The 9714-nt window shown below is 28.1% G+C and overlaps 1 protein-coding gene across 1 annotated transcript; it reads right to left on the bottom strand.

Moving 5' to 3' along the window:
* Positions 1-4357: 4357 nt before the first annotated feature.
* LOC107932943 (cyclin-D3-3) lies at positions 4358-6348 on the bottom strand. Its single transcript, XM_016865073.2, has 4 exons — positions 5527-6348; positions 5223-5424; positions 4948-5078; positions 4358-4839 (listed from the first exon to the last, which is right to left on the bottom strand). Exons 1-4 carry the CDS (start codon positions 6013-6015, stop codon positions 4558-4560), a joined length of 1104 nt encoding a protein of 367 aa, XP_016720562.2. The 5' UTR covers positions 6016-6348; the 3' UTR covers positions 4358-4557.
* Positions 6349-9714: the final 3366 nt, after the last annotated feature.

The following is a 9714-nucleotide window of genomic DNA, read 5'->3' as shown; positions in this document are numbered from 1 at the left end:
TGACAGATGTGGATGAATCTTTTCTTTGAGAACCATTTAGAAGTTTCCTTCTTGGACTATGTTAGCCGGACTGTATTCTCAATCTTATCGTACCTTCTGTCCGAATTTGTTGAACATTGATGTTTGGCATGAATATTTCAAGGGAAAATGAAGATTCCGATTAACATAAGAGAGTGACATGTGTTTGGCGTAGACTTGATGTTAGGGCCTTTAGTTTGTCTTAAAAATGGTGTTGGAGACCAAACATCTCATCAGCCATGTGTCAAAATAGACAGTAAAATAAGGGACTAATTATAGCATCAAACATATATTGTCAATCACTTGTTAAAATGAAAATGCAAAATCTAAATTAAGAATATGAGATTCAATATGGATAACGGACCCAAGAAGGTGAAGTTAGAGAGTGAGACCCAAAATGCAAAAGGTGAAGTTGAAAGCTATTATTCATCAAAAGGAAAAGGGCAGGAGATAAAGAATGCGCAGTTAATTCACCAAGATTCACAAAACATCCCTAAGACCAGCGGCGGTGTCCTCACCGCAGCAGCCGCCGGTGTGGCCTTAACCCTGGAATCTGCAAAAGAAGCAAAATCTCAAAAGTAATGGAACAATGATCCATATAGAAATGACCTTTACTTTTATTTTTTCATTTGGAGACTGACTAGATATGAAAACTTGCATGTTTTGTCTTGTAATGTACATTGTGCGCTTAATTTTCGTCAAATAAACAATTAACATCCATTTTTTACTTGTCATTGCTAACAAATGCCTTGACTACTTCTGAAATCACTGATAAACCTGGTTTGCTTTCACTTCGCAGGCATTAAATAGGCTACGTCTTCAATATCTGGCCATGGACTTTGGAAAGGCTTTGATTTGTTATCCACCAACGTCTTTAGTTATGTTACTCGAGCTTACTGTCGAATTAAGGTACGTGTTCAATATGTATCTTTTTTTTTTAAGGTTTTCTTGGAAATTTTATCCTTGAAACCCTTGTTTTAAGAAAAAAGATTGGAGAAACAATGGGCGAAAACATTTAACTAAAATTTCATTATCCATTAGATTTTGAGCCATTTTTATGATTAAGAAACTGCTATATATGAGAAACGTCATAAGAAATGTTTTTATATTCACAAGGCTTAGAACAAACTATTAATTATGTAGGGCAGGACTTTGCTAACGCCATCTTTAATTTTGTCCGATAAAAGTAATGGTGAAACAAGTTATTGAAGTGGGTCTCAATCCATCCCTAATGGGTTTGGACAAGAGATTTCAATAAAGTTGAGGCTTAAAATATCATTGTGGAGAAATTTCAAACAAGATTTGATTGGAAGCTGAAGACGAAATCATTGAAGCCACAGCAAGTAACTCATAAATTCCTACAAAACTAAGCAAAACATGTTTGTTTTGTTTGAAATTATGGCAATGGTTGTACCATTTGTCTGTTTTCTTTAAAGAGAATTCAGTGTGTTGAGCTGCCACATTTATAGAACAAAGCTCTGCTTGTTTACAACAAAATCTTAAAATAAAAAACTATTAAAACAGTTGGCTTATTTTGTGCTAACTGAAGGGTCAAACTATGAAAGTGAAATCTCAATTGTTTTGTGGACAGTGGGTTTTGTTTTGAAGCGCATAGATGAGGCTTCCTTGATGAGACCTTTCTGCCACTCCCTTTTTTGCAGTTTTGTACACTTAAAACATGTACAATGATTTTTGGAAAAGGGCATACCTTCTGGCAATCCTTAACTTCGTGTATGTATGTCATTTTATTCAAATTATTAAATGAGTCAGGATTTTAAATATCAAGAGATGATTTTTTTTAATTTAGATTTTACACGGGATGAAATCAAATGACATTTTAATTTAAGTTTTACACGAGAATGAATAGTATTTTTAATGCCTTTATTTTTTTTAATCTTAAGTTTTTGTATTATATCTCAATTTTTTAGAGTTCTTTTTGCAAGTAACTTAAAAAATGTTACACTTTTTCTTATTTTAATATCTCACGTAGGTTAGTCAATGGGTTATAAAAGGTTAAAAATAATTTTTTTTTAATTTTTAGAGTTAGGACTAAATTGATAGATTTTATAAATATTGAGGGTAAAATTTATTAAATTTTTTAGAATTAGAACTAAAATGATATTTTGTAAACATTGAGGGCTAAATTTTTAAATTTTTTTTATATTTAGGATCAAATTGATAGAACAAGGGTTAATTTTATTATTAGACCAATAAAAAAAATCCGCGACTAAAATATTTAATTTTGAAAAGTTTAATAACTAAATCGAAAGATTAATAGTTGGGTGACCAAAATAGAACAAAAAGCATAATTGATTGACCATTTTTATAGTTTACCCATAAAAAATAATTTTCAACATTGATTTAATGTTTCAAGTCATCTTTTCATAGATAAAATTTAACAAAAGGATTATTTTGTCAAAGTAATCCCCTCCTAATGGCTTCCCTGGTACTTTCACCTAAACCAACATGTTTCAACCCAAAATAATAATAAAAATAATTTGCCTTCTTTATCATGTGAAGGGATGCAGTTTCTTTTTGCTTTTCCTTCATTCCATTAATTATCAAACCACGCCAAGACAAATTAGTTAGTATAAAGGATAAAAAAAGTGGATTTTCCTTTATATTTCTTTATTTATTTGTTCATTCTTCTTTCTATTATCAATCAAGCTATCAATTTAGGAGTAATAATTGCGGATAGTTGAATTCAAATCTCTTGAAGACGACTGCAAAAACTAATTGAAATTTCAAGTTTTGCTTAAACACATGGCATCTAAATGCACTTCCCAATGATGAGTTACTATATGAGAAACCTGATGAGATGGACATGGGAAGTTTTTCCCATTGCCTCTTAACCTAATAACCATGATGTAGTTCAATCATAAGACAAAAATCAACATGAAAATGTTTTGGAAGTAATTATAACATATACCACGGGCTACTAATGTTAAAGGAAAATGATATCTTCTCAAGCAAAGTATAAGCAGAACTTGAAGATGGCGATAAATGGAAGACTGTCCAAAAAGAAAAAAAAACTTGAAAGCAAAGGGAAAATGGTAAAGCAAATGAAGGACCACAAGCACAAAAGACATCCTGAAAATTGAAAAGCCTTATATCTATTGATTGCCAAATCTCTACTTTCTTCATCCACAAGCTTTTCGTGTTTGCTTGGTTTGAAATACAAAAACCTATTCTCATTGTGACCTTCCTGGCATTCTATGTCTACTCGGACTCCATGTCCAACACATATTTAGAACCATGGATATAAGGATGTGACTTTCCAAATACATGGAAAAACTTTTAATAAATGAACAAAATTGTGTTGGACACTCACACCTTAATCCAAATACTGTAAATGCAAGTCCAAATGAAAACCAGAAAACAAACAGTTAATTCTTCCCAGCCTAGCTATTTGATGTTTGCCAAAACTTTCTTTTAATTATATGCGACATGACCAACACTTATGAAACATGGAAAATCATCAAATGTAATTAGAATATGATGATTTAGCAGTAAACACTGTGCATAAACGAATTTGCTTATCGTAAGGGCAATCATGCATGATTTGGCACTGCAAACATCTCTTGGTCTAGGACATTAGAACAGATTTACTAAAATCATCATTAGTGCATTCGAAGTTCTTCACCAATAAATCCCTATGCCTTTTTTAACTATTATTGTTTAGCTGTTTCTTCAATATTTGATATTGGCAAATCCAAGAATATACAACCACAAACTTCAAAATATCAAACTAAGAAAGTTACTCAAATGAAAAGGTCCCAAGACATGCAAACAAGGAAAAAAGCAGTCTTGATAGATAATAATGCCACAGATGACAGCTATTACTTTTTTCCAGTAAAAGGATATCAAAACCATTAAGAATAAAGATGGTTATGGACTTCAAAAGATTAAATGTTTTGCAGAGCATAACATAACTTGTCATAATGGCTAATGCCATATTTAAGGTTGATGTTGTTAGGGACTTTTGCCGTTCTGTTTGACCTTGTTGAAAGAACTCCCTCACCCCTGATTTTTATTTAGTAAAACTAAGGGGGACCAAAATCCCAGATCCCAAATTTCCAATTGATCATTATTTCTTTTTCCTCTATCTCGTTTTTATAAAACAGTCATTCATCTATCTACCCCGGGAGAGCACAAAAGTTACAAAGCAGGTTGACTTGGGTTGCCTAACTTGATCTTTGTTCTACTTTCACCTAAATTCTGAGATAAATTACTAAAAATAATGTAGATGCATGCAGATAAACATATGTTCTTTCACAGCTATACATTAGAAGAATCAGAAACCATAGCATATCGAGGCAACCATAGACAGACTCCCAACTGACCTCCAAAGATGAATCAAAATGGAATTTAGCAGATATTAGTACATCTCTGATCCATGTTAGAAAATTTGGCCATAAAAGGCTACAAATAGGTTATGAAACACATCAATTGCACATTAAAGAAAAATTACTACTGATTTGCAGATGAGGAAAATCTAATAACATGTTTAACAGTACTAGTTATTATGACAAAGAAAGATTAACGAGGGCTACTAAGCACATCCACAAACATACGGTTTAGTGAAGGTAGCCGCATCTGCTGGTCTTGAGCTCTGCTCCTTTTGAACAGTGGCTGGGGTGACGATGAGACCGAAGATGTCACAGCCCACGAATCATCTGAGCTATCACAGCCAAATGATGCATCAATGACACCATTAGGGCTGCTTGGTATTGATTTATACTTCCTTTTGTGGCCTTGGTTTCCTTTGTACTGGCTTTCCAATAACTCTGAGATGAGCTTGTAACAGGCATTTACTTTATCCTATTGAAACAAAATCTGAATTAACTAATGGACAATCAAGTCAATCGTAGTCTTAAGTAAACTAATATCATTTTAGAATAGTTATCCCCCAAGTAATCGTGTACAGACCTCACATGCCTTGAGTACAGCAATAAGCTGTTTCTGATATTCAGGATAATGGCATGGTTCAACCTCTTTTATAACATGCAGCATTGTTGCAGCAGCTAAGATAGAAGGAGTGTAAGTCACGAACCTTGAATCTGGATCAAAATTGGATTGGAAACCTAAGATTAGAACTCAAATAAATGGCCAAAAAACAAATATGCACATTTCCTTCTTATTACAAGGAACCTGAGCTTTTTTATTAGCAATGGAAACAAAAGCTGTTTTGATTACTCACTCACCAGTTATGAGGAAGAGAAGCAAATGCTCACACCTACGAAGGAAATCCCAATGCAAATGGGTCCTCAGCCCAAGCCTCCTTGTAATATGATCAAAGAAAGATATTGGTGTCACAGGATTCATCCTCCATTGCAGGGTTGACAACACCAAAAGCTCCATTCTTTGTATGGTCTTTGAATCAAACACATACCTTGCTTCCTCCACCTAAAGAAAAATAAATAAATCACTAAAACCCAACTTTAATAAGTCGATAACAAGTTCAGAAACACAACTTGGACTACAATGTTGTTTGCATTAGACACATACTTGGAGGTCTAAAAGAAGTGGCACTTGAGTTTCCTCAACCTTGGTAGCCAAAGATAAACAAGCCACGATGGTTAATTGTGCCATCCATGGCTTGTCTTCTTGGAATTTAAAGCTTAAAATGAACCTATCAAAGTAATTAACAGCAAGAACCATGGTCAAGGCATTGAACCCATAGTGTGCCTTAACCTTGAAAACCCAATCCAAAGCTTCTTTACGAGCTAAAACTAAAGACTCATCTGGACAAAAATCAACGTAACCCTGATGGGTTTGTTTCTCTTTAGACATTAAAGAGATTAACTCATCGTCTTCCCAGAACAAATCATGTTCGTTAAGAAATAAAGGTACAAAATTCTCCTTTTCAGCAGGAATTTCACTTCCATTTTCTTCAAAACTATAAACTCCTAAATCTTCTTCTTCACATAACAGGCCATCAAGATTCATCAATGGAGGGCTTTGAATCTGCTGAGTCCCTTCTGCTTGCAGAGCCATAGCTTTCAAAGAAGAGAAAAAGAAATTCTCCTTTCATTATAATAATAATACCATAAAAAACACAACAAATCTCAATCTCATTTGTCACTCTTTCATCTGTAAGTAAGACTGTAAGAGGAAGATGAAGAGAAAACAATTAAAAAATAAAAACAAAAACAAAAGAGAGATGTAGTTAGAAAGACAAAAGAGAGATGAAGTGAAATGTAACTTTGACCCTTTTTATCCTCTTCTATGTTTTTACCATATTCAAAAAAAAAAAAATTCCATTTTCTTTACTTCCTTTTCATAATAACAATAGGGTTTACAAGTTAAAAATTTTTAAAATAATAAAAAAATCAATTAAATTTCTTGCAATATGTTAACTTTATATCTGTCCAGCCGAGATGACCCAACTCGAAGGTCTATTCAAAAAATAAGAAAATTTAGATTAAAATATAAATATAAAAAATAGGCTTGGATAAAAAAATAACACCCATTTAGAAAATGAATTGGATCTCAGGTAAAGTCATTTTTGCTCGAGCCCATTTTTCTTTTTGCTGTTTTTTACCCTTTTGTTGATATTTTTTTGTTGTGTTCTCATCATTTTAATCATTTTATTACAATTTTATTATTATGTTGTTACTATTTTGTTATTATTATTTGGATATTATATAACTCTTATTTTATTGTTAATTTTATTACTATTTTAGAGGCATTTGCTTGTTAAATTGCCCCTATCTTAGTGTTATTTAAGTATACATATTTTTTAAATTTATTTTCAAGTTGTTAGAAAATATTTATTTTAATATTTTTAGTATTTTAGATATATTATATATTTTTTAAAAAATAAATAAAAAAATTAATACTGGTGAATGAGACCGGACTCGAATTTTAGTATCTTTATCTAAACTAGACTTGGACAAATTTTTAAACCTATTTTTTGAGCCGGATACAATCCTAACAAACGAGCTAAAGATTTTAATTGAATCCGACCCTACCTATAGTCATCTCTAATTAACTCTAATTCTAATCTATCAATTAGATTATTCAAATTTAATTTTTCGTCAAAGTCCTTCACGTATCTGTTAAGTGATGAAATGACACTTGATATAGGAAAATAATGATACGATAGTTTTTTTTTATTAAGAATGATACGATAGTTAACATTGTGTTTTAGGTGGGAAAATGTAAAAGTTCGTTAATTTTTTAAATTATTTTATGATGATTTAATTAATTTTTAAAATTTATAAACAAATTAAAAACTATATAACAATACTAAAATGATAAAATTTATAAAAATATAAAAAAAATTAGTAGTACTTTTAATTTTTTATAATATTTAATAATTTATATAATTTTTCTATTTTTTATCATTTTTATAATATTTTAATAATTTTTAAATTTAAAACTTTTTAATAAAAATTATTAATCAATTTTGTTTTTCCTCACACATTATCCATACATCATTCCATTAATATTAACTTGTTTCATATCACCTCCCTCGTTACTCATCTTAACCATCAAGCACTAATATTAGGTTTTATAGTAGTAGTATTTTTTACATATGTTCTAGTATATGAGTAAGTAGTAAACTAACTCAATTAGTAATATTTAGTCACTCTCATGATTTTTTTTTTGTAGAGAGGAGGAAAAATTTTCACTCGTCTTTCTAGTTTTAACTTTTAATTTGTACAATTTATTCTTTATTTTATGTTTTACTATTATAATACATTTGTAATAAATAATTTTTTCTCATGTTATCACACTAATAACCTAACGAATCATAAATTCATTTTCATTCAAACTTGTTATTGGACTCCTATACAAATCCAATCACTATCATACTTCAAGCTACACATTTCCTTATTACCAAAAACAAAAACTCCAAACCTTAAAATAACAAAAATTTCCCTTTTATAATTTTTATAATATTTAATATTTTTAATTAATTTTAATTATTTTTTAATTTTTTAATTTTTTTATTTATTATAATTTTAATCATTTTTAAAAATTATAATTTTTATAGTTTTTTTATGTTTTTAATAATTTTTCTAAAAGTTTTATAGCATTTTTAATCTTTCGTATCTTTTCATAGTATAATAATATTTAATAAATTTTATAATTTTCTATATTTTTTTATTTTTCTAAATTTTTTTCTTAAAAACTTAAAATTTTATATCTTTCATAGTATAATAATATTTATAATTTTATGATTTCTAAATTTTTTTATAATATTTTAATAATTTTTAATCTTAAATAATTAATTAAACTCTTTACGTTACTATTCTTTTACATCAATTGTCACATTAACTATCATTTTATTTTATTTTTCGCGTTAATTATTACGTCAACACTTACCGGATCATTAAAGACTTTAATAATAAATTATATTTCAGTTTCCAACATTCAATTAAAAGTTTTAAATTAAATGCTTAATGACTTTTTTAAAATTATTTTAGAGATCTTTTGACATTTAAACCTAATAATAATTATAGAAAATTTTGATAAAAAAATCACTTACCCTAACATTTGAAAAATACTCATTTATCTTTTGAGTTCTATTTATTAAATAAATTTTAAATAAAATGAGAATTTTATCATTTATTAATTACTTATTCTTCTATTTATTATTTTATCTTTAATCTTTACAATCAATAATTTTTAATTGAAAATAATAAAAATCTAATTAATTATAAAAAAATTAAATTAATATTAAATTAAATTATAAATTACATTAAATTCAAATATAATAATATTTTAAATTAATGTAAGGTATGATCCAGACTAATAACCATAATATATTTAAATTTAGACTAATAACCATAAATTCGAATAATCATAACTAGAATTAATCATTGTAAAGTATGATCCAGACTAATAACCATAATATATTTAAATTTAGACTAAAATAAATCTATACGGGAATGAAATACGAGAACATAAATTAAATAAATATAAATTAAAAACTTACACATGATTTATATAAAATGAGACTCGATAATAAAATTTTAAAATTTTAAGGCATTAACCTTGCTATGAAGCTAAACCCTCAATGGCCACAAGTTTTTTTTTTAAATGTTATCAATGATAAATATATTTCATTTTTGTCTTCTCTTTTACATTTTGTTTTTTAATAATTTGTATACAAATACATGTAACTCTTTGAATTCTAATCCATGACAGTGTTGTAAGGATGAAATAGGAGACGAAATTGACTTTCAATTTTTGATTTAATTGATGTAATCATATTTTTAAAAAATAAAATAATAATTATATATTTTTAAAAATAATATTAAAAACATATAATTTTGAAAAAAAATTATGTATATACAAAATCAAAATGAATCAAAACATAATAATAAAAAATAAAAAATTTATTAAAAGTCAAAATAGAAATATAAAATATAATATCTAGTATTTTTTATGATCTTAACCATTTTTTTCAATTTTCAACTTTTATCGATTCAAAATTGTTTTAACTATTTTTTATTTTATTTCACTGGTTAAACTATCAATTTTTTTATTTAATTAGTTGATTAAATCTGATTCTAACAACTATAATTTGTTCAATAAAAGAATACAATTTCTTATTTTTTAATGGTTTAATCCACAATTCATCTTTCATTCCGATATATTTTTTTCTCATTTGGATACTTAAAATATTGCTCATTTTTAGTTCTATTTTTAATCAGCATTGAAAAATTACTAGTCATCAATCAA

The sequence above is a fragment of the Gossypium hirsutum genome, chromosome A12, assembly GCF_007990345.1.
Source record: "Gossypium hirsutum isolate 1008001.06 chromosome A12, Gossypium_hirsutum_v2.1, whole genome shotgun sequence".
Taxonomy (NCBI): Eukaryota; Viridiplantae; Streptophyta; class Magnoliopsida; order Malvales; family Malvaceae; genus Gossypium; species Gossypium hirsutum.
The sequence above is the reverse complement of the archived record's forward strand: the minus strand, read 5'-3'. Positions and strand labels throughout refer to the sequence as shown.

Coding starts and splice junctions, on each gene's coding strand:
- LOC107932943 (XM_016865073.2), bottom strand. CDS start 6,015: ATGGCTCTGCAAGCAGAAGGGACTCAGCAGATTCAAAGCCCTCCATTG. Junction 5,425..5,526: donor CACTTCTTTTAGACCTCCAA/GTATGTGTCTAA, acceptor ATTTTTCTTTAG/GTGGAGGAAGCAAGGTATGT. Junction 4,840..4,947: donor CTGTACTCAAGGCATGTGAG/GTCTGTACACGA, acceptor TTGTTTCAATAG/GATAAAGTAAATGCCTGTTA.